Raw genomic sequence first — 25,770 nt, forward strand, 5'->3', positions numbered from 1 at the left:
ATGGGGAAAGATGAAAAACTTATACTAAGTGTTAAACTCTTTTAAAAATTAAAAGTAGAATAGGATTTAAGGCAAAGATAACTTTCTGATAGATTGGAATGATATTTCAAGACTCTATAGATAATTTCATTCTGATAGGATTTGGATAGCAGAGTAGAGATGGAGTTTTTCTAGGACACAGAGAAAGGGAGGGAACAGTGTGGCCAATGAACCAAAGGTCTCAGGAGCCTGTGGGGAGCAATGGGAAGCGCTTATGGGCTGAATGTGTGTATGTCCTCAGACATCCTTGAAGGAACAGTGAGAACATACCTTGATTTGGGAGGCAGGAAGCTGCCATTTAGGTTTTTTTAGCAGGAGGTAAAAATTAGAATCTTTAATGAACTCCTGTGCATTCACGTTTTAGATGAGAGAAATGTTCAGACGTACAATATAAAGACAGTTCAGAATCCGATTCTATTTTGTTTTTGGTGTCTATGAGACAAACTTTAGTTTTGTTCAAGGAGTAGAAGCTATGATAATTTGTTTCTTAGCCACTGCACAGTGTGCTTATTTGTTTGTGTTTGTTGTTTGCCTGGCAGTTCTATAAATGTTAGCGAAGGTGAGGAAGGAAAAATGAAACAGGAGTGGAATAGTAATCTTTTTGCAAGTGAGGATGGTTTCAATTAACTGGCATATTTGCATAATTATCTCATGTAATGTGTCAGGAATATGATTTATTGACAGTCCTAGATGCCCTGTTCCGTTCCCAGTCAAACCACCAATATTTAATGATAACTGACTGACACATTGGTGTTTTGTAAGACATTTTTGAGACTTATTAAGTAGCAGAAACAGAAACAAAATCACTTTTGGAGAATTTGGAATCCAAATCTTTAGTGCCTTTACTAAGCTACTGTTCTACCTCACTGGTACGGAATGTGATGCCATTTTACCTATAGATTTAAAATTTTAAAAGCTAACCCATCCTATTTAATAGTAATTCTAATAATTTTTCCTCCACTTTCAAAGCATATTTATGATCTTTTAAAGGTATTCTTTACTTCATGGAGTAGTTGTACTTTCAAAACCACTGCAGTGTATCAGGTAGTAAGTGTTTTTTCCATTTTGCAGCTGTTCTAATCTATTTGCAGAAAACTCCTTTTTTGTTCTGTGTACACATTTTGACAACATTCATTATCTACTAAACAGACCATATTGGTTCTGCAAAATGGTTGACTACAGAAATTCAAAGTTAGTTCCATACTGAAAAGCAGACTTTTGCAGTAATAGATTACATCATTACATTTTGCATTATAAAAGCTTTACACCATGTTGAAAGCAGGAGTCAAATAAAATGTTAAGCCTGATACTTTTCAAAATGACTACTGCATCTGCGTCTTTTCTACTCTTTAATACCGTTCTTCGAAATGACAATTACGTCTTTTATATTATCTAACAAGGGATTTAGAGGCAAACCAAGCAGAAGGAAGAAGAAACTCTCCTGGGGTGTGGGATGAGGGGGACAGCAGGGAGAAGGGCTTGGAGAGTCAGAGGAATGCCTGGTTCAAGTTATGTTGCTTTTGATTTTCAAGACTTGATCATTTAAAGAAAGTATTCCTCTGGGAACATTAAAATATTTTAACTTACCTTATGTAAAGCATTTTCCTAACAATTTTGATTAATATAGAACATACATTTAAAGAAGATAACTTCCTTAAAGAAAAAACACCCCACAATATGTGATTTTGAAGGTGAAAATTATAACATGACTGCACTGTTTAGATAATACTGATCACTGATAAAAACTTTACTGATGAACCACTGTAAATTTTGTGTTTGGTATCTAATGGGTTTTTCTGGGGATACCTGTCCTGAAAATGGTTATGGAACTATTATTGACAAAAATAAACACTAAAATTATATTTTATGAGATGTGGATGATTAAAAAGGCAAAAACAAAAATTACTTTAAAGCCCTGTCTGTAATTCATAGTGTAGTATTACTCTAGAGACTTGTTATAAATAACCAATTATTCTATAATGAAAGAAATGTATTTTTGTAATATTGAAGTCATATCTAACATTAGAATTTGTTTAATTAGACACATCACTAGTTCTTGTATTTTTATAACCAAGTTACATAATTCTTAGAGTTCTTACCTTATCCAACATGAATTATAATATAGAGATCATTGGCCATCGTACCTAAAGTTAGTAGACTGTGTGAAATATAGGCCAAGTAGGGAGAAGACTCTTGAGAGTCCCTTGGACTGCAAGGAGATCAGCCCTGAGGTTTCTTTAGAAGGACTGATGCTAAAGCTGAAACTCCAGTACTTTGGCCACCTCATGCGAAGAGTTGACTCATTGGAAAAGACTCTGATGCTGGGAGGGATTGGGGGCAGGAGGAGGTGACGACAGAGGATGAGTTGGCTGGATGGCATCACTGACTCGATGAACCTGAATCTGAGTGAACTCCTGGAGATGGTGATGGACAGGGAGACCTGGCATGCTGCGATTCATGGGGTCGCAAAGAGTCGGACACGACTGAGCGACTGAACTGAACTGAACTGAGGCTAATTTGGTTACCATATTACATGCTAAATGTCAATGAGAATGATATGTATTTTTCTTATGTTGTTCAAGATTAATTTTCCCTTGTTCTGAATTTCCATGATATTCTTTGCTTCTTTCGTATGCTTAAATAATATCATAGGGTTTGGTTTAGTATATAGTTTCTTCATTAGTATTTTGTAAGCATACACTTTCCAAAGTATTTCAATAGTTCCATTAAACTAAAAATTTTTTGAACAGGACAGTTAAATCTATACATACAGAATTTCAGTGTAAAGCATAATGTTATGCATGTGGTCATCAGTGAAGTTTCACTAAATGAATGCACAAAGTTAAAAAAAAAAGAACTCGCATTGATAAAGTGCTTCATTTTTATGATGGAAAACCTCCTGTGCCAGTTTTATAAGCTGAACACATCTAGAAGAATGCCAGCTCTGTTAGTAGCACAAGAAATAATTACTGCTATGGCAACACTTCTGCGAATGGAACGTCGGTCTTATCATTTATCTCAACCTGACCTCGAATTATACTAATCTTTTTTGTTTCTAGGTTTGTGATGTGAGTGATTTACAACTGAGCATCAGTTAAAACTGTTTCCTTCATTTTTTTCTTCTCTTTTAGCTCCCTGTGAAGGCAATACTTTCTTCTGCCACAGTAACATGTGTATTAACAATACGTTGGTATGCAATGGACTCCAGAACTGTGTGTACCCTTGGGATGAAAATCATTGTAAAGGTAATCATGAGTCCCTGGACTTGGCAAACTCTCTATCTGTAGTGTGGGAAGAAGCTTATCCAATGTTTTTGTGCATCAGACGATCTTAAATATAGATTGTATATTGGCTTTACCAACTTCCTGTATGTTTTAGAATTGATTTTTGGCCTTTTTCTTGGCTTTTATTCTTGTTGTTTTTGCATTCCTTAACATGCAATGAACTGCCTTTTACACTTGAATGGGCTTCCCTGGTGGCGCAGATGATAAAGAATCTGCCTTCAATGCGGGAGACCCAGGTTCAATCCCTGGGAAGGGAAGATCCCCTGGAGAAGGAAATGGCTACCCTCTCCAGTATTCTTGCCTGGAGACTTCCATGGACAGAGATGTTTATTGGCTAATCTCCCTTCTGGAGCTGCAGCACCATGGACTGGCCACTGGAGCTTCTCAAGCCAAGTTGGGTTTCCTATCAGAAGCTCCCGCATCAGTGGCTGCACCTCTCCATCAACCCCAGTCTGTCTTCATGGGACATTGTGCACATACTCTAGAGGTGAAATTGTATCCAAGGAACCTTAGGGCCCTCAGGTACCTAAAGCTGCTTACCTCGACTTCAGTTTTCCTACTGAAATGCTTTGTTTCCTTTCCAATGAGAGTATCTTCCTTTGATCCAGCCTCCTTTTCTGGCCTGTACACCACCTGATGTGAGGAGCTGACTCACTGGAAAAGACCCTGATACTGGGAAAAACTGAGGGCAGGAGAAGAAGGGGGTGACAGAGGATGAGATGGTTGGATGGCATCACTGACTCAATAGCCATGAATTTGAGCAAACTCCGGGAGATGGTGAAGGACAGGGAAGTCTGGGATGGTGCAGTCCATGGAGTCTTGGAATCAGACACAACTTAGCAACTGAATAACAAAACTCTTCACTTGATTATGAATGATGCAGGTTTTGGTTAAGTTCAAAGTACCACATACCCTCTTCTGTTCAGATCTTATATTCACCAATTTGCAAAGGAAAAAAAAAACGGGCAAATAACTGTCCATACTTAAAGTCCAGTGTGTGTGTGTGCATGCTAAGTTGTGGCTGACTCTTTTTCAACCCCAGGGACTGTAGCCCACCAAGCTCCTCTGTCCTTGGCATTTCCCAGGCAAGAATACTGGAGCAGGTTGCCATTTCCTCCACAAGGGATTTTCCCAACTCAGGGATCGAACCTGCATCTCTTGCATCTTCTGCAATGGGAGGCAGATTCTTTACTACTATGCCACCAGGGCAGCCCTAAAGTCCAATATCTTCTATTAAAATATTGAAGCAGAGAGGCATTACCACAGTACCTATTGCTCACAGAATCAACAAGAAAAGCAGAGCTGGCAACAGTTACTTAGAGAATGTGAGCAATGATCCGTGTTGTGTCCAAGGACCCGCTGTGGAATGGAAGGGGAATTAAATGTTTTGTGAGGAGCCTCGTACAGCACTGTTCGAGATTGGCTTTACTTAGTTAGAGCGGATTTGTGGCCATGGTTCTTGTGGCCCACCTCTCTCCATGGGCGCCACCACTCTCTGTGCGCCGATGGGGGAAGTGGGATGGAGGCAGGAACAGCGGCCCACTTCTCTGTGAGGAACACTCCCGCTTTATGAATCAGGCCCTGACTGAGGATGAGGACCTCTGGTCTTCTCAGCTTACCCCTTCAGATAGTTTCACGCTATGAGTGAGCTGGGACACATGTGATTGGAGCCCAGTGTGCTCAACCTGCTGTCCAGGTATAGACCTTCTATCCTACCGGTGGGGCCTGGAGGGAGGAGAGGAGGGCCCAGCATTGGCCCCCGTCTCCTCCCTGGAATGGAGAATCTGCAGGATGGATCTGAGGGGTGGAAAGAGAGTAGAGAAATGCTGGTGGCTTGCCCTTGCTGGTAGGGTGGGGGGTGCTGTACCTCCAATCTGGGGCCAATAGGGAGAGAAACCATCAGGACGAACTGAGGGTGGAACAGCTCAAAGGCCACAAGCTATCCCTGTTCTTAAAGAAATGTAGTAGATTTTCTTGAATGTATGTACCTCTGTTTGCTGTATGCCACTCAATTTCCAGAAACTTTAAATGTTACTTTTAAAATTTTTGCCAAAACTGTTTCACTGGGAAAAAGACTCACAGAAATCCTCATGTCAGCATTCCAGAAGTGTCTGTCTTAAAGTGTAATCATAATCTTTTGATATCAGAAAACTGTGAGTTCAGTTATCCACATCAAGAATAAATACAAAACAATATAGGTATGTTCCTGTTCCCATTGCTGGCATGTGTGAGTTTTCTTACACCAATGAGAAGAAGAAGGTACTATTTTTAACGTGACCAGCTGATTTCCAGATGTCATCCTAAAGGTTTTATGAGACCTTCTCCAAAACATATATTACATTTAAGTGAGTGATGCTGTGCAATGGCGGGGTTGGTGGTGGTGGCTGTTTCTGAGGCTAGCAGATAGGGCTCTTGTGAAATTCTTTGTGTCTTTTAAAGACTCGTTTTACATTTAAGACAGTGAAAATTTTTATGCTCAGCCTACTTCATCTTGAAGTTCTCGATGTACGCTTTGACTGCCATATTAATGCGTGGTGGGTTGTTTCTTGTTTTGTTTGTTTGTTGTTTTCGCTCCCTGGACCTGTAGAAAAGAGGAAGGCCGGGCTGCTGGACCAGCTGACCAACACCAGCGGGACGGTCATTGGCGTGACTTCCTGCATTGTGATCATCCTTATTATCATTTCTGTCATTGTGCAGATCAAACAGCCTCGTAAAAAATATGTCCAAAGGAAATCGGACTTTGACCAGACAGTTTTCCAGGAGGTGTTTGAGCCTCCTCACTATGAGCTGTGTACCCTCAGAGGGACAGGAGCCACAGCTGACTTTGCCGATGTGGCCGACGACTTTGAAAACTACCATAAACTGAGGAGGTCCTCTTCCAAATGCATTCACGACCATCACTGTGGTTCACAACTGTCCAGTGCGAAAGGCAGCCGCAGCAACCTCAGCACGAGAGATGCTTCTGTCTTGACCGAGATGCCCCCACAGCCCGTCAAACCCCTCATCCCGCCCATGAACAGAAGGAACATCCTCGTCATGAAACACAACTACTCCCAGGAGGCTTCCGACGCCTGTGACATCGACGAGATCGAGGAGGTGCCCACCACGAGTCACAGGCTGTCCCGCCACGAGAAAGCCGTCCAGCGGTCAGTATCTATAGATTTTTTGGTGACAAGTATAACCTGAAGACTGAGATGCTTCCAGCATACCCTGTTCTAGTTTGTCTTCCCATTTCAGTCTCTCTTTCATTAATGACAAACCGCAGTATTTCAGAGTTTGCCTCTTCTTTTCCTTGTTGCCCTGCTCTCTATATTTTTCCTAAATCCCATTTAGGTACATATAGGTGTGCTTACACAGACCAAAGAGATTTTGTTTATTTCTATACATATATAATATTTATTTCTATAAAAGATCTGATGTTAACTTATATTGCAGATTTATATAGCTAATTTTCTTCCACGTGGTGATAAAGTTTGCTCTCATCAATATTTCTATATTTTAAGCTGTGAGATGATATTTGGAATTAATTGCCTTACCAAGGTGGTTAACCCATCTTGCTGAACAATTTTAATGTAAAATAACATATTTTGCAATATAATGCATTCTATTTTTGGTATGAACATTAAAATACTTTTTCCCACATACCACATAATACTTATATTATAAATTGTGTTTGATAGCATGGTATGCTAAAACCTTAAACGTTTATATTTAATTGTGGCAAGAATTAGTAAAAACATTTTCCTTTTGATATGAAGACAATATTATCTATATTGTATTATGAGCCTCCAAATTAATAAAAGTTTTGAGGAAAGAAAATTTAAACTTAGAAAAAAAGCAGTGATTTTAAATCCCCAAATCCAATCTAATTTTGTTTTGCTTTGCATGTTTACTAGCATTTAGTTTGTTTTATAAAAGTTCATACTTCCTCAATTCATTATATAACCTCAGAAACCTATTTTTAGTTGATTAGCTATTTTTGCATGCTGATGGAAAAAAAAATCTATTTCCATACTTTTATGAATTTTTAGGAATGCTTTTAAGTAAATATTTGTGTGCATATTTGTTTTTTTGTGAAAATATTACTTTGTTGAATGAAATAGCCATAACATTCCAGGTTCTGCCTCATTGGGTCTCTAAGCAAACATGAATCTGAATACAACACAACTAGGGTCTAAAAAGAAAATTCAAGGTAAGCAAGTGCCCTCGGTTCCTTCTCCCACTTTGTTGTATTCTGTTTTGTTTTGTTGCAATCGTCTTGCAGTTTTTTAAGGGAATGTGCTATCTACTCATTATTTCCAGAGATATGTGTTTCATAACATTTCATGATTAGAAACATACTGGATTCAATGCTGATGGATGGATGATTCTTAGACGTAACTTTACATGTTAATATTCTTACCATCAAGCATTATAATACAATGTAATTTAAAAGGATGTTGTTAATAAATTAAACTTTATATGCTTTAAGGTAAAGATACAAAAATTGGTGAACTCTTGAATACCAAAAGAAATCCAAGGTTCTCATAGTTAAAGAATTGAATACTGTCTCAATATAACTGAAGTTAACATATAAAACTGGCGATAATTGTATTAATTTGGCAGTATCTACTCAAAACGCATACACTATTTGGTGGTACTGATACAGTTTGCACACTCTTATTTTTGCATGAATATGTAGCTTACTTCATCCAAATTAAATGCAGCATGTTATGTCAAATTTTATAGTATAAAATTTGAATGCTTGATAATATAAAACTTTCCATGAATATCAGTTGTCTATGTGTACATCTATTTTTGTTATCAGGTAACATAATGGCTTTATTTTTAGCACTTAAGAGTCTATGTCTCTATTAGACTAATTTGTCTCCAATTACATTTACTTGATAGTTAATCTGTTCAAAGCTCTTCAAACCTATCAACTGTTCTTGAATTAGGTGAATGCTTTCCTATGCTCTATGTTACCTTGATAAATTGGTGGATTTGTGTGCATATTTCATTGGGAGAAAATGTTTTAACTGTGTTTTATTTTCAGAGAAGAACTATTTATACAAACATGGGGACTGTGAAAAGGAAATTCTATAGTGAATTATGAAAAGTGGACATATTTCTAAATTCATGCCACTGCCTTTATCCAAACTTAAGAATTGCAGACATTTGTTATCACTTCGGCAAGACCTCCCCGCTGCACAATGATATGTTCATTTCATAATTTGGTTGCAGGCCACCAAGTGCTCCTTAGGTTTTAAGTACATTTTCAGATTTACTGGAAACTTGAAGAAGAAATTAGTTCCTGATTGAGACTATCCCAACTTTATTTTTCCTGTCGGTTTCACTTTGTTTCTATGTTGCTTTATGTCTTTGTTAGATAATTGTACATTGTGTGATATGTGAAAAAAAAAAAAAAACCCACAATTTTGGATGAACTTTGTGTTACATGTACATTGTTTTCATTATATAGACTGCTTGAGAATAGTGCGTTCCTGAGTGATTTTGAACATGCTACAGTGAAAAGTGAAAATATGGACCATGGAAACACCAGCTAGAGGTTTTATGGACTATAAACATCTGTTGTTGTAATATCATTAAATGCAGCCAAAAGTACTAAGTAAAATTACTAGATTGCAATAAGAAAAATCTCAATTTTTTTTGTGTGTTTCCTATATACTCCCATTTCCTTTTTTTTTTAATGAAAGGAAGATTCCAAGTTTCAGAAATAGTTTTGAAGTCAGGTATTTTACCATTCATACCCTTTAATAGAAATGATTTTTGATTAAGCATTTAGCAATATGATTGATTGGCAGTTTAAGAAAATACCCTGCATGTCAGTACTGGATATTTGAGTTGGAAAAATGTTCTTTTTATTAGACACACTGTAAAAAGCATGCATTCTCTAATACTGCTGTTACTCTTCCCATTTCCTGTGTCACATGCTTGCTCTTGTAACTTTTTATATAAAGATATATAAAAATGTATAATAATTTCCTAACTTGAGTTAAGAGAAATGCTTTCTTCTATTAGAGTGATAAAAACTGACTTACGTAAGTACACGCTTTATATCAATTCTTCCCACCTTTTAGACTACAGGAAGTCCTTACGAATTAAGGCGTACTTCTTCCAAATTTGACTTTGAAAACTTTATGGAATATGGTCCCCTTTTAGAAAAGAAACTTTTTTTTTCTTAATACTTTAAAATCACAAGCCCTGTATGACCCAAATTACACAATTCTAAGTTGTCCTTATACTCAGGCACATATATAAATCCTGAGAGCTTACTAATTATGATGTTTCATATAAATTAAAATAATATTATAATATATTTAATTGCTTTTGAATTATATACACATTCTATAAAGTTTGATTTAGTGAGTGGGTAATTTTAAATATTGAATATGTATTCTTAGAAAATAATTTATAAAAACCAGATTGCTATAAATCTGCTTAATATCATTTCCAAAACTGCTGAATTCTATAGAATTTTGTCCTTCAGATGGCAAAGCTGTCTAATCTATCACAATTCCAACCTGGTAACACAAGCAAGCTCTACAAACTCAGTAGATGAATTTACTCACATACATCCCTGTTGGGAATTCTGTGTTACAGAAACAAATAAATGGGAAAGAAAAAAATTATGAAAAGAAAGTTGATTATGATAGCAATTCTGAGTAGTCTGTATTTAAAAAAATATCAGTTCACAGAAATAATCACTTCATGAATTTGATAAACTGGTGAATAGAAAAGCTGTGTAGAACATTATAAAGAAAGATTATTTTTATTGTTTTGCTACAGATTTTATCCACATTATGTTAAAATTTAGTCTTTTTTAATTTGATTTGACTAATTCTTTTATTATCATGCTTATTTTCATGACCTTTTTATCTCAGAGTGAATGCATCCAGAGATCTGTTTTTAAGTGATTGGCTATATTTTATATTATTCCCTCTGTTGCTGTTCAGTCGCTAAGTCATGTCTGACTTCTCTGCGACCCCATGGACCGCAGCATGCTAGGCCTCCCTGTCCTTCACCATCTCCTGGAGTTTGCTTAAACTCATGCGCATTGAGTCTATTTAAAAATCTCTATTTAGAAATTGTCATAAGATCCTATACACGTTGAATGAATAATCTCAAAAAGGATGATGTACATGTGAACCAATTACTTTTCACTGTCCCTTGAAATATCCACAGGACTTTTCTCTCTAGTTCTTCCTAAAGAAGCAGGATGCTTCCAATCTGCTGGTTCACTGATGAAAGGAGATTTACACCATAAATCAAGAACTTAAAAAACAAATCCAACTGCATTAGGTATAATGATGAAGATAGATGGCTTACGTATATTTAACACACAACAGCTCTATGGAAAACAAAAATATTTCAGATGAAGATCGGCCTCTCCAGTGGTAACACTAAAAATGTCTAAGTATGGGCATTGCCTGATCCTTTGAGAAGGTAGTGGTGAGTCTGAGGAAGGGACCTGGAGGCATCCGTTGTCCCTGCTGTAAATCTAGATGCTGGATGCTGAGTGCAGCGGCTCCACAATGCCTGAGAGTCCCTTGCGGGAAGATCTTTAAAAGTCAGCATTAAAATTTACCAGCATATGTATAGGCTATATCAGACCATGTCATCTGAAGATCAACCTTTGATTTAAATTCAAATGGGGAGACATATGTAGATAAGGAAAGGGATATTTTGAGACTTTCAAGATGTTTCAAATCAAGTTATTTTAATAAAGATACATTTTTGATAAAGTGAATTCAAATATTACTTGCATGACTGCTTTATTAATCCCATAAGATGTTTTCTGACAGCGTAGTTACACACCACATTCACTCATTTGAAAATAGCTGTTTTGGGTTCAATTCTCTATGTTTGAATTTACTTTCAAAATCTGGGAGGCATATCATGGTTATGTGCAACACCTCTGAAACCCTTGGAGAAGGCAATGGCAACCCACTCCAGTACTCTTGCCTGGAAAATCCCATGGATGGAGGAGCCTGGTAGGCTGAAGTCCATGGGGTCACGAAGAGTCTAACACGACTGAGCGACTTCACTTTCACTTTCTGAAACCCTGAATGAAAGTTTTTTTTACTTTCGTCCAAATGCATTTTACTTGCCTAATTCAAGTCTAGTGTGCTGATTTGGAAATATAAGTTTTTGCACTTGATTTTATACATATGCCATTTTTACATATCATATTAGAGAATAATCATATGTAATGTTTGATTTGTCATGATTAAATTCCATTTGATTAGAGAATTAAAGTGTGGCTATAAACCTAATTAGAGCGGTAAGAATAATAAACTCAACCTGCTTCAGACTTCAAACTTATGAGAGCTGTTTCCCAGAAGGCTCTTATTACTGCACCAGCGTGATTGTTAAGTTAAACCATTTATTTTTATCCACAGTTGTGCAGCCAAGTGTTCTTGTTTATCCCCAGCTTCTACCACCTCTCCATACTCTAAAGCATTGTCATTTTACATTGGCTCATTCTTTGGAAAAATAAAAAAAAAATTTGCCCTCCTCTTAATAGACACAGATCAAGACACAAAATGTAAAAGTGGCCAGAAAACACAACATATAAATTACTTAAAATAAAAATTTCCTTATTATATCACATTATAAAATTTGTGCTTTCCATTCATTTTCTCATGGGCTAAGTTTAACATAGCCAGTGTTTTTTGAGCCTGTCTAAACTGTGTGCCAGGACTCTTCCTAAGTGCTTTGGGGATGACAAAAAAGGTGGCGAGCTGACAAGGAACATAATTATGGAGGCTTATAGAGGAAAGTGTTTTTAGAGGAGGTCAGTAAGGAAAATGAAATTCAAAATTATTTGCTAAGCTTTCCATTAGAAAAGCTAATTAGTTACTTCCTGCTAATCTGGCATGGAAGATGAAATATATTCAACTGTCAGGAGTGTACAATATAAAGAGTGTTTTATAATAAAGACATTATTAGCACAGATGTGGAGGTAGGATATATTCTCAAGGAGAGAAGAGAGGTTTAATGAATAGTTGCTTTTCTAAGCAGATCTTGAAGATTGAGGACTGTGGCCAAGCAGTATATCAGGGAGATTTCCACCTAGAGAAATCAGAGGAGAGAACAGTCTCCCAACGTCATGGATTTGAGTTGGCTGGAACAGAGGATTAGACTAAAGAAATAATAGTCAATACAGTTGGAAGAGCAAAATTGCATTTACATCTTGATTTCTGAGTGCAGCTAATGCCATCCAAGGGATTTCATATTTCATTCTCAGGATTTCAATATCTCAGCAAAGTTTGGCTGAAAAATTGTACTTAAAGTAGAATCCTCTGACAGCACTGTGTTACCTAAACTGAATGAAACTGAAATAAATGGAGGAAATCAGAAGAGTACAGAAACAAGATATTAAAGAGAACAACTGGTGGATTGTTAGGTACCTAGAAATACCTGTCTTACTTCCTGTTTGTTTTCTACCATTTTTTATTATTTCAAGATTATGGTTGGGCAACTAGTCAAGATACTGAGTGTTACATGCTAAGCCCCATTCTGAAAGTTTTCCATGCGTTTATTCCTTTAGTCGTTTTAGCAATTCTATGATTGCTACTAACAATACTTGTTATGGTTGTTCTTGTTGTTGCCATAAATTCCATTGTACATATGAAGAAGCTGCAGAGAGTTTTGGTGGCTTTTCTAGGATTATACAATAAGGAATGAAATATCCAGGTCTGAACTCAAGCTGATTAACCCCAGAATCAGCCATCAGTCCTCACTGATGTGAATACAACCCTTTAATAGTCAATCTAGTATGTTTCACTGAAATTAGTTGATGCTTAATCACAAAATCCCATGCTTTTGTGTTTTCTCAGCTGTAAAAATATGTATTATAGTAACTTTTCTCCATCCTGTTGCTCTTGAGGACCAAATGACAATGCATTGGAAAATACTTTTTATACCCTATAATACATTATAAATAAATCACTTTTCCTAAATTATGTGTAAACTTCATTTCCTAGTCATGGAACAAATGCATCATCTATATGGAGCAGGTATGAAAAATAACTCCCAGCCTCCTCTTGTCCACAGTGAAATGTATGGAACCCACCAATTTTCATTTCACCCAAATGAGATTTTCTCCAGTGTTTATATTATTGCATCATCTTACTGAACAACATTGAGCTCCAGAGCTTAACAAGTACAATCAGAAACACCAACACTTGACAGAAAACTCTGGTTTTCAGTCCCAGACAATAGTTTGGTATACATTTGCCTGATAGCTTGAGAGCAGGATAAGCAAGCATATAGCTAACTAGATAGGCAACTGCGGTCTCATAATCATTATTGTTGTTGTTCAATCGCTAAGTCATGTCCGGCTCTTTGAAGCTCCACGAACTGCAGCACACCAGGCTTCCCTGTCCTTCACCATCTCCCAGGGTTTGCTCAAACTCATGTCCATTGAGTCGGTGATGCCATCCAATTAACTCATCCTCTGTCACCCCCTTCTCCTCTTGCCTTCAATCTTTCCCAGCACCAGGGTCTTTTCCACTGAGTTGGCTTATTGCATCAGGTGGCCAAATTATGGTATAAAAATGTGGTATGATGCAATGAAAATAGCTTTTCAACAGAATGAATTCAAATTCAAATATTAGCTTCACTTCGTATTTTTCATGTGCTCTTATGTTGTTGGAATTCTCTGAGCTTCGCTTTCTTTATCTGTAAAATACAAAGTCTGTACCTAATGAAGAAATTTGCTACAAAAATTAGAGATGACACTGTCTATAAATAAACGATGTGAAAATGGTGATACCAGTATGGGAGCTCTAGTTTTCACATGTGTGTCTAACCAGTTTGTCCCACAGAGTGGGGAAAATGTCAACTCTGTGGCCCATGTTTATCCACCTGTGAACCAGGCATTGCTGACAAAGAAGGAGCTCTCCAGCACTGTGATCAACCTGGGATTTAGACAACTCAGGAGTAGACCTCACCTTTCATCAGTTTGGGAGGGCTTCTTAGGACAGGACCAAACGGAAGGACTGTAGGGGTGAGTAGCTGGGGGAGAAGAAGGTCAGCCTTTAACTCTTAGCTATTAATTTGCCACCATCTGTCATAACTGAGGTTGGTACTAGATAGCACAGGTGTGCTCCTAATGATGTGTAATTGAGAATTGTTATTTCTAGAACATAAAGATTTGAATGTAGGTATCGGAAATGGGCAATTTGGGTATCCCTCAAAATAGCTGTTAAGTGCACAGTCAGTATGACTCTGTTTGAATAAGCAGATGAGTACAAAAGTTACATTTAAACTAATCATCTCTTTACTTGGCACAGAAGCACTGTCCTGACTTGTCACTTGGCTTCTATTTATTAGCCCTTCCTTCTAGAAACTCTGGTCCTTCTCTGGTGGCTCAGATGGTAAAGAATCTGCCTGGAATACGGGAGACCTGGTTTTGATTCCTGGGTTGGAAAGATCCCCTGAAGAAGGGAATGGCTACCCACTCCAGAATTCTTGCCTGGAGACCCATGAACAGAGGAGCCTGGTGGGCTACAGTCCATGGGGTCACAAAGAGTCAGACACAACTGAGCGATAACACTTTCACTTTTCTAAACACTATAGAATTAAGCCAGATTCAAAGTAAGCCTGAGGGAGTACTACTTATTAGCTTTTAATAAAAGTCTCTGTAGATTTTTATATTCTTACATATGCTAACTTTATGAATAAAAGTATCTTTTTAAAAAACCACTCTTTGAAAGGCAGCTCTTCCTAGTAGATCATTATTGTTAAGGATGTATACTGCTACAAAACAGTTTCATATAATACACTTGCCCAACTGTCTGAAAGGGCATTCTTTATGTGTCAAAAGAAAAGATGAACAAACTCTTATTAATTGATAATGTTAAAGAATTATGATTTTATAAATATTCATGCACTTGTGAGAACACACACCCTCCTTACCCCTTTTCTAAGGCCAAGTTTCTTCTCTCAGTTTTGCTGAAATTTTTCTATGATATACAGATATTTTCTGGCCCTATGTTGTCCTTCAGCCATCTGTAAGCAGGCATCATTTTTTGAAGGACTGTTCTTGTTGGTAAGGTGTTATGTATCACCTTCCAATCGACTCTGCTCTAGATGAGTAGGGCTGACACACTGCAAATGAACCATCTCCTTTGCCAGCTGATCCCTGCTCAGACCTCCTCACAGAGGTGAGGAGAGGAAGGTGGAGTGGCACATGAGGCCCCAGAGGACGTCTAGGTTTTGTTCTGTTTCTGTCGGCCTTCGAGGGATTGAATTCCGTCTGGCATTCACTTGGACTCAGCACAGCCCCCAGCCTCTTTCAGCACCTGGGGACCAAGGCTCGCCGCTCCCTCAGAGGCAGATGAACCAGCCTACGTGTCTCCCTCAAAGCGCTCAGCCCTGCCTCTGAAGGACTCCTGGATTCTATATTCTGAAAACCTCGGTTCATTTCCTTGTTTCCTCAGTCCCAGAGCTGGCCAGGCTTCGTGTGGCTTAATACCTGTGACCCCCCCACCCCCTTTTCATTTTTCCTGCCTTCCAACCTGAGTAACAGAATTTCCTTGAGCACAGTCTCTCTGTTGATGTATCTACTATGTTTTCTGTTTTCCTGACCCAAAGATGTTGATGGATTTTAACTGAAATGTTTTCCCTTGCTAAGGGCATTTTCGAAATCCTTCCCTGAGATTGTTTTGCTTAACTTATGACAACGTTGCCTAATTAAATTTCACACAAGAATGAAGCATTTGACTCAATTGTTTCTGAGCTATTAGTTCTTTAATCATGAGACATTAAATTAGATATGAGAACAATGCATGTTTCTAATGAGCGGGTGTTCCCATTGGTGGTGTTGTTTTGTTTGGTGCCTCAGGCATGTCTGACTCTTTGCCACCCCATGGACTGTAGCCCCCCAGGCTCCTCTGTCCATGGGATTCTCCAGGCAAGAATACTGGATGGGTTCCCATTTCCTTCTCCAGAGGATCTTCCCAACTCAGGGATTGAACTGGTGTCTCCTGTATTGAAGGCAGATTCTTTACCACTGAGCCACCAGAGAAGCCCTCCCTTTCATGGGTATCTCTCACTTCTCATGGGGATTTAAAAAGGAGACTATCATCTATATTAAAACGGCATTGAAATGAAAAAGCATCACGTGCTCTCTTTCTGATTTATATTCCTGACCTAAACAGCTCTGGGGCTTCCAGGTGGTGCTAGTGGTAAAGAATCTGCCTGCCAATGCAGGAGATGCAGGTTTGATGGGAAGATCCCCTGGAGGAGGAAATGGCAACCCGCTCCAGTATTTTTGCCTGGTTAATATCATGGACAAATAAGCCTAGTGGACTGCAGTCCATGGGGTCGCAAAAGACTTGGGCATGACTGAAGTGACTGAGCATGCACGCAAACAGCTCTAGTCAACTCTCCTTCATTCATTCATGTGGACCAGAACCAGTTCTTATGGATCTCTAAATTTTTCCTTTATTCTCAGGGAATAAACTCCCTTTTTAAAAATGGTTGGTCAATGTCTTCAGGAGAGCATGGAGACTACCCAGGTCTATTAGACATTTTAGAGCATTTCCAAGGAGGGTTAATAACTTAAATTCTAACTAATCAGCCACGGAACATAGAAAGTTAAAATTTTATAACTTCAATTTTTCACAAGGAATGACTTCAAATCTAATCACCCGGTGATAAGAATTTTAATCTTTCTAAAGTCAACCACCATCAAACTTTTATCTCAAGGGAACAGGGAGACAACGAAATGTGACTGATAGATGCACTGAGTAATTTGACTCAGTCTGGGGTCTATTCAATTGCGATTCCCTGTAGTTTGTGATTACACAGAGGGGAATATCCATTTTCCTGGCTTAATTGGATGAAACTATAGATTGTTATGATAAATTCATTTCACCCAAAAAATATTCTTGATAGTACTTAAATTTGAATTTTTACCAGAACACCCACCTGTATGTATTCCTGTTTTCCTAGTAAGTGTAGCCCACTTAGCCATTTCTGAAGGTACAAAAAGGAGTTTTATCTCAAAAGTGTGATGACTCCCTAAACAATAGCTCTGCATTAAAGTATTTAGTCAGAAACCATGATTGAAGGTTCAACTTTTGTGAATCACCGTTCTAAATATTTTACAGATATTTCCCAGTCAATCCTCATAACAACCTTAGAAGGTAGTTATTGTTAGCCTTATTTTACCGACTTGAAAATGCAGTTCAAAGAAGTTCCATAACATACCCAACCTCTTGTAACTAATACATTGTATGGCCTGGACTTAATTTTGGAAGTCTATGTATAGAATCTATAGTCTTAACCATGCACAATTTTGCTGCTTTTTGATAACCTGTTTCTTAATTTAAAAAAAAAAATGGGGAAGAAAATGTTAGCCATTAACTTAAAACCACTCTTTCTGATCTAATGAGTGCCAATAGAGACAAGGAACAAAAGACAGAAATAACAGTCAATTCTCCTTGAAAGAATGCTTTAGGAATTCCTGATGGGAATCACTGGAGCAAGATAGTAGAGAATCTTCATCTGTGGATTCATTATAGCCTGATGCACTGGCCTGTCTAAACTGCTTGTGATAAATGAAATTACAATTCATGGATTTATGGCACAAAATCTGCTAAAAACTGTCCAAATCAGCATGCAACTATCTAAGTAATAAATGACAATATTTCATCATTGAAATGTCTCTCTCAGTAAGGGAAGTCATACACAATCCACTTAGAGGGACCCAATGCTGAAATTGTGTCTGGTGGTCCCACGGCAGCTATAAAGGACTGGGAGTGTTGAGTTTGCACCACTGTACTTCACATGCTTCACCTTAGATTCACGGTGACCTGTATCCTTTAACATATTGGTGAATTTTGATCCTGTGTAACACGTGATTCTTGTGTGTCTGAATTGAGAGTCTGACTTTCTATATCCATGAATTTCCTACAGTTAGACATTTTGACATTCCAAGAAGTTCAATGCCTCAAATGTATGCTCCTTTGGCTTGTTGTAGTAGTTATCAGGGCCATTGCCAATTTATTCAACAAATATAACACAAGCAATAGCAATTCATCAGTAAATATTTATTGCAAGCATTTGGTGAAGAACCTGCCTGCCTATGCAGGAAACTAGGGTTTGATCCCTGTGTCAGGAAGATCCCCTGGAGAAGGAAATGGCAACCCACTCCAGTATTCTTGCCTGGAAAATCCCATGAACAGAGGAGCCTGGTGGGCTACAGTCCATAGGAGTCGGACTCCTATGACTTGTCATTTTCAGTACAAATGTTCGGACTCAAAGAGTCGGACTCAACTGAGCCACCAAACAGCAAAGGTACACAGACTGTTTTAGTCATAAAACAGATGAAAATATTCCCTCTTTTGTGTCATGCAATCTAGTTAAAGGAAACATACAAAAGAGAACAAACAGCAGCAATAACAATCACATGTCATCTTATAAATGTGTCTTGACCAAAAAATTAGGCATACTGGAGGAATAGAGAGAGTTGAGATGCAGAATTGTTACTCTATGAGGAAAAGACAAGAGCACTTCTAATAGCGTCATGCTTGACCAAAGTCTTAGTCAAGTAAAACAGGGAGATGTGAATATCTGCCGGAAGAGATTACCTGGAGTTTGGAATGAAAAGACAGTGTGGGAGGGATGGGGAGGGAGTGAGCATCAAGAGATAAAGGGAGGAGCAGCTGGGGATGGCATCAGATAAGGATGCTCAAGCCATGCTGTAAAAATCAGATTGTATTCTGACTGAGCTGGGAAGCCGTTGCAGAGTTTTAGCAGAGCAGTGGCTGAATGTGGCTCAGCTCTCCCTGGCGCTTTCTGTTGCTGTCTGGAGAAGAGCCCATGCAAGAGCAAGGACCCAGGTCCCTGAGAACCACTGGGAACCACTGGGGCATCAACAGTGCAGGTGAAAGAGGATAGAAGTTCCTGACATGGACCCACCAGGAAAATCAAAACCGCCTGAGATAGTCAAGGCATGGGAGACACATCTAGGAAGAAAGGGCTTTTAAGTAAGTTTTGGGAAAGCCTGAAGGAGCAGGGTCAGAAACGTTGCACCAAAGGTCTCAGCTGAAAGCACCAAAGGAGCTCCGATGCCTACAGGATTCTGTCATTTTCGAGATTCTCGGGACAACCGCGCACAACTGTTGGAGTCCACAGAATGGAGTGAGGCGGCGAGCTCTCAAGAACATGCCTGCATGTCGGGGAGCCGCGTGCATGCCCACAGCCTCCAGCTATGTGTGCCTTGCCCTGGAGGAGTCTCTTCCATGCCGCAGATCTTGCATGAGTGCTGATCACTGACAAAGCCTCTCCTTAATTGATACTTTCTAAATTCTTCAGACAGGAATTATTCCCTGCTTGTCATCTTGTTTTGGTGTCATCATCTTCTCCTGTGTCATTCACTATTCAGTGGGTTGGTAGAGAGGGAAGGCCAATATTTGGTCTCTGGGAGGAGAAGTCGATGCCCAGCATATTTCGTTAAATAAATAATTAAATTGCTTATGTTTGTATCTTTTCTTCCCACCAGAGTGCAAGCTTTCTGAGGGAAAGAAGAAATCCTTTTCGTTTTTTTTTTTTTGTAACCCCAGAAGATATGCTGGACACACAATAAACACTTTCTGGTTGAATGAAAAACTTTTCCATAATAAGAGGAATAATCACAGGGCAAGCTAATGCCAGTAGGGTAAGAGAAACAAGATGAGCAAGAAGAGGGTGTATATTAGGGTGATCTATGCTGAGAGAAGTATCTACATGAAATTAGATTCAAATTTTTAAAGACTTTTCTGCTATGTACTATTTTTAAAGTCTGTATTGAATTTGCTACAATGTTGCTTCTGTTTTATGTTTTGGGTTTTTTGGCCACAAGGCATGTGGGATCTTACCTCCTCAACCAGGGATCGAACCTGCATCCCTTGCCCTGGAAGGCCAAATCTTAACCACCAGGGAAGTCCCTCTGATTTGAATTTGAGTGAGTGTGTGAAGAATGTATTGGGCCAAAAGAGCATAGTGTGAAGAGCAGAAAAATACATAAGTAAAATTTTTCAAAACATGTGTGCTGGGCATAAGCCAGGCTTAGCAGAACTGCAAACATTTTACAAGTTTTTTTTTTTTTTTCTATTAGCTTTTTTTTAATCACAAAAATCTTTCAACTATTCATGATGGACTTGATCAAAAAAAAAAAAAAAAGATTAGAGGTTTACATTCTCCTCAAGGTTTACCAAGAATGATTACTTTGATATGCTTACATTTTTTTTCAGATACCATTACATTTCTTGGTGCAATTCTTTGTAAATTGACAGCTTAATCCTGTCAAGCTCTGAAAGGATATATCTAAAGACTATCCAAGAAATTATTTTGGAAATTGTGCTTGTCAAAAAGCAAAAATGCAATCACACACCAAAAAAAACCCCCATTTTGTAATCAGACTCAATTCATTGCTTTCCCTAGAGTATTCTCGATTTACCTGATGGTCACGCACAAGTCAGATTATGGCAGAAGCTAGAGCTTGGTCTCAGCAAAGACAAACAACTTATGCATCTATTAGTAGGGTTCGGCTTCTCAGCAATAGATATGAGTTTTCTTCTGTCAGCATAAACATTTGTGCTGAAAATGACAAGTTACTGGGATACCATTAAAGGTTAATTATAAAGTGATTCTTGAACATACATTATTTTGTTTAATTGTATCCTGCCTTTAATTCTGAAGGAAGATATTATTATGTTCTCCATTTTACAGGTGAGTAAGATGAGTCTTAAAGATGTCAACTGATTTATCCAGTTCACAGAGCCAATAAATACAGGGACTCCCAGAGATTAATCTAGGCTTCTCATTGGTGAACATATTCTAAATGATGACTGCATTTATCAGGCTCCTGAGATGTGCTGTTGTTTGATACGCACTATCTAACTCAATCCTCAGGAACTCATTATAAGATGGGTGTAAGTAGCCCCATGCTTTTCCTTGCGGAATTGATGCTCAGTGACATTATATGACTAACACCAAAGAAAGGATTTAAAACTATTTGGCTGGTTAGAAAGAAAAACAAAACAAAAAATAACAATATGCATGCATCTTCATCTCTATGAAAACTAATTTTCCCATCAATGGTGAGTTGTTTGTTTGGTTTCTCTTTACAGGAATTCAGTTGGATTGTCTGTTTTTCATGACGCACCACCAACACTATGTAGTAGGATGGGAAACTAGGTTCTACGGTATTCCCTCCCTCTCTGACTCAGGGGTAGTGTTGGTGAGAGAGGCCCTCACACAGGTCTTGGAAGGGGGGACGGGGTGGACGCCGTTTTCAGGAAGTCACGGGGGGCAGACGCAGCACCTCCGGGGCCACGTCTCCAAGCTTCCGGTTCCCCACTGTGGAGACGAGAAATGGCGGCTCTGGCGGCTCCGGAGCTGTGTCTTCTCTGTCCCCTGTGCTTCGCTCATAAGTCTTCACGGAACGTGTCCGCAGTTCTCAGCCCTGCGTTACCCTTCTCCTCTTACATCCGTGGAATCCCCAGTTCTCGTATTAAACTCCTTATTCTTATGGTGTGTGTGACGGTGACAGTCACTCAGTCCTGTCCGACTCTGTGACCCCATGGACTGTAGCCCGCCAGGCTCCTCTGTCCATGGGGTTCTCCAGGCAAGAATACTGGAGCGGGGTGCCATTCTCTTCTCCAGGAGATCTTCCTGACCCAGGGATCGAACCCAGGTTTCCTGCATTGCAGGCAGATTCTTTATTGTCTGAGCCTTATAATACCATGGAAATTCTGCTTTCCTGACCTGAACTAGACTAATTACAGGTGGAAGATTTGTCCTACGGCTTAATTCCAATGGTGGTACTGCCAATAGTAGGGGTGCAGTGATTCTTTTCTGAATGGAATAAAAATGGTCATTGGGAAGAACACTCTTGAAATTTTTCGAATTATATATATATATATATTTCACTGTGCATCTGTGCTAAGTTGCTTCAGCCATGTCCAATTCTGTGCAACCCTATGGACTGTAGCCCATCAGGCTCTTCTGTCCATGGAATTCTCCAGGCAAGAATGCTGGAGTGGGTTGGGGTTGCCATGCCCTCCTCCAGGGGATCTTCCTGATCCAGGGATTGAACCTGTGTCTCTTCCCTCCCCTACATTTTCAGGTAGGATCTTTACCACTAGCGCCACCTGGAAAGCCCCATATATTCCAACCAGTTTGCTTAATTCAACCCAGTTAACGGCGGGAACAAAATAGAAAGCATCATAGAAGTAGTCAACATATACAAAGAAACCTGTGTATCTAAAATAGACAATTTCCCTAATTGCTTTTTGTGATCAGCTACTGGTTCTGGCTTTGGCAGGAGATTATTTTGGAAATTGCAAAAGGATTTTACAAAAAGGATTTTGACCTCATAGAAGTAGTAACAAGATTCTTATCGACATCTAGGAATGAGACCAAGGGTTTGAGTATGCTGACAAGATATTGGCATATTACATATTGACTATGTTTTTAAAGTTTATTCTCTAGACAATGTATTTCATTTTTTATTATTAATATGGCTATCATTATTTTGGTCACCTGATGCATACAGCCTACTCATTGGAAAAGACCCTGATGCTGGGAAAGAGTGAGGGTAGAAGGAGAAGAGGGCATCAGGGAATGTGATGGCTGAATGGCATCACTGATGCCATGGACATGACCTTGGGCAAACTCCGGGAGATGGTGACAGACAGGGGGGCCTGGAGTGGTGCAGTCCATGAGGTTGCAAAGAGTTGGTCATGACTGGGCAACTGAACAACAATGGCTACCATTTATAGATAATATACAACATTTGAACCCCTTGAGTTTATAAGAAATTTCATGTATTTTTAAATAGGTAATGTAGTACCATAAAATGAAAATAATGCTTCCAGGTAAGTATATCTTTAAAAAGCCTGGATTTTTAAAAATCATAAATGGTAAAGATGAGGTCTTGCTATATACCAAGTGGCAGCATATTGAATTATACATGATGCCAAAAAAAACAAAACAAAAACCTTTTGTACAGAGTCTACAAACCTAAACACACAAAATGATAGGACTATCACCAATGCTGTCATAAAGATTCATGCAGAGGAAGGCCTTCGAAAACAAAACCTGCTATTAAATGTTCAATGCAATTACCATCAAGAGATTCAGGCCCATCTATCAGGACCCACTAAATAAAGATTAACAGCCTTCTCTATTTTACAGGTGTTACTTATTCCTATTCTATCTGTGTCTCTGAGGAATAAAGTAATCTTTATCCATAATACTGCTGCAAATTTATTATTGAATGGAGTTACTATCAATGTATACACAAATATGTAATTTGACTCAATAATCTAATCAAACAGTTACATACCTTGCTGCTTACCTGTGACTGAAACAGATTATAGACAATGTTTTGAAGACATGAGTGAATACTTATTTGTGTTCAAAATGCAACATAATTGAGTATAGTATTTCCAAAGACAGCATGAAAAAGAACTGGGTCTATAATATGGCAAATATGGTGTTATGGAGAATGTATCTATGGCACATTTACAATTAAGAATATCCCTTAAGATGATAGCAAAAACACCTAGCTTCTGCCTCTTTTACTTGAAACGCTGAATCCTTTGCAGTCACCATGACTGTGATGAACTACATGAATGTCCAAGAGGAAACCTACATGGCGGTGTTTGCAACTTCTATAAGATCCATACTTCCTGTTTACCCTTTTTTTTTAACCTGGATTTTGGCTAAAACACTGTTACTTGTCTTTGGTCCTCAGTATCCACATTCTTTGTGTTTCTGTTGGGTGGTGCTCACCCCATGTCCCTCGATCCACTTCTCTACTGAGATAATGTTACTCCAATATGCCAACAATTAGAAAACAGTCATCCCTGTAGACTGAAAATTCCACTGAGGGCAAGCACTATTTATTGTGTGTTTTGTTACCTCTCTGTATACATATAGTATCTAATATTGCCTCAGGGACACAGCAGGGTATCAATGTGTGTGTGTGTGTGTGTGTGTGTATGTATATATTCATTATATTATTCAATTATATATATATTGAATATATATTCAATATAATATAATATATATATTATATTATTCATCAAATGATACAGAAAAATATAGATATAAATAAAGTGTTGGACCAAAAAAATGGCTGAACATCAAAGAATTGATGCTTTCAAATTATAGTGCTGGAGAAGACTCTTGAGAGTCCCTTGGACTGCAAGGAGATCCAACCAGCTAGTCCTAAAGGTAATCAATTCTGAATATTCATTGGAAGGACATGCGCTGAAGCTGAAACTCCAATACTTTGGTCACCTGATGCGAAGAGTTGACTCATTGAAAAAGACCCTGGTGCTGTGAAATATTGAAGACAAAAGGGGAAGGGGATGGCAAAGGATGAGATGGTTAGGTAGCATCATCGACTCAGTGGATGTGAATTTGAGAAAACTCTGGGAGATAGTGGAGGACACAGGAGCGTACTGGGCTGCAGTCCATGGGCTGGCAAAGAGTTGGACACGATTTTGTCACTGAACAACAACAAGCAGTTTCATTGCTTTGCTCAGTAACTTTGGTTTCCTGAAATCTATCTTCTCTTAACATTTTTAATATCTCACCTACTTCTCACCAACTACCTTTGGCATTGAAAGCTGGAGGTTTGTTCTCCACTTCTGGTCCTGGGGTTTCAGTCGATTTTCATATCTTCTCACTGGCAGCATATTCTTTCAACCTACACTATTTGATATAAATCAAGAAGTGACTTTGCTTTTTCTTTTTTAGCTCTAGAGATCCGATGGGTCACTGTCATTCCTTCAGTCTTTTCCTGGATCCTTCTTCTTAAGAAAGGTATTTAGAAACATATGAGACCATAGTTACTGGCAGCAAGAAAATCAACTTTCCAATTTCATTCTTGAAGAAAAATCTCTCACCCACATTCTTTCAAAACGTTGCAGAATAAAGTGACTGTTTGTACTGTCTGCCAACCTGAAATAAGTTGACAGATTGCTTCTAAAGTGAATCTAAACTTAAACAAAATATAAAACTTTAGTTAACAAATTGAAGTAATGCCATACTCATAGATTTCATAGTTTCATGACAGTTTGACTCAGCTATACTGCTTCTCACATTCTTGGTAAAAAGAAAGTGTTTATTAGTTTGACTTCTGACTAGCAGCAACAAAAAATAAATATGATAAATATTTGAAGTATTATAGGGTATGTGCAATTATATATGCACATATTATACATGCATAGTAAAGCTTATAAAATTATAGTGTATGTGCAATTATATATATACATATTATACATATATAATAAAGCAATAAAGTAATTTGATTGTTCTTATGTGAGTTTTACTATTTTTAAATTAAAAAAATATTTGCATGTTCATTTAATATTTTAATCATGGCTTCATACATTAAATTAATATTTGTAAAGTACATGCTCTGTGCCAGATACCT

The 25,770-nt window shown here is 38.3% G+C and overlaps 1 protein-coding gene across 1 annotated transcript in view; it reads left to right on the forward strand.

Annotated features, from left to right (window-relative positions):
• NETO1 (neuropilin and tolloid like 1) overlaps positions 1 to 7,501 on the forward strand; it is a 102,621-nt gene extending 95,120 nt beyond the window's left edge. Inside the window, exons 8-10 of the mRNA XM_052660473.1 lie at positions 3,171 to 3,284; positions 5,911 to 6,469; positions 7,441 to 7,501. Of these exons, the coding sequence (XP_052516433.1) occupies positions 3,171 to 3,284; positions 5,911 to 6,469; positions 7,441 to 7,501 (734 nt within the window). The remainder of the gene's footprint in view (positions 1 to 3,170; positions 3,285 to 5,910; positions 6,470 to 7,440) is intronic.
• Positions 7,502 to 25,770: the final 18,269 nt, after the last annotated feature.

Source organism: Budorcas taxicolor, chromosome 22, assembly GCF_023091745.1.
Source record: "Budorcas taxicolor isolate Tak-1 chromosome 22, Takin1.1, whole genome shotgun sequence".
NCBI classification, from domain to species: Eukaryota; Metazoa; Chordata; class Mammalia; order Artiodactyla; family Bovidae; genus Budorcas; species Budorcas taxicolor.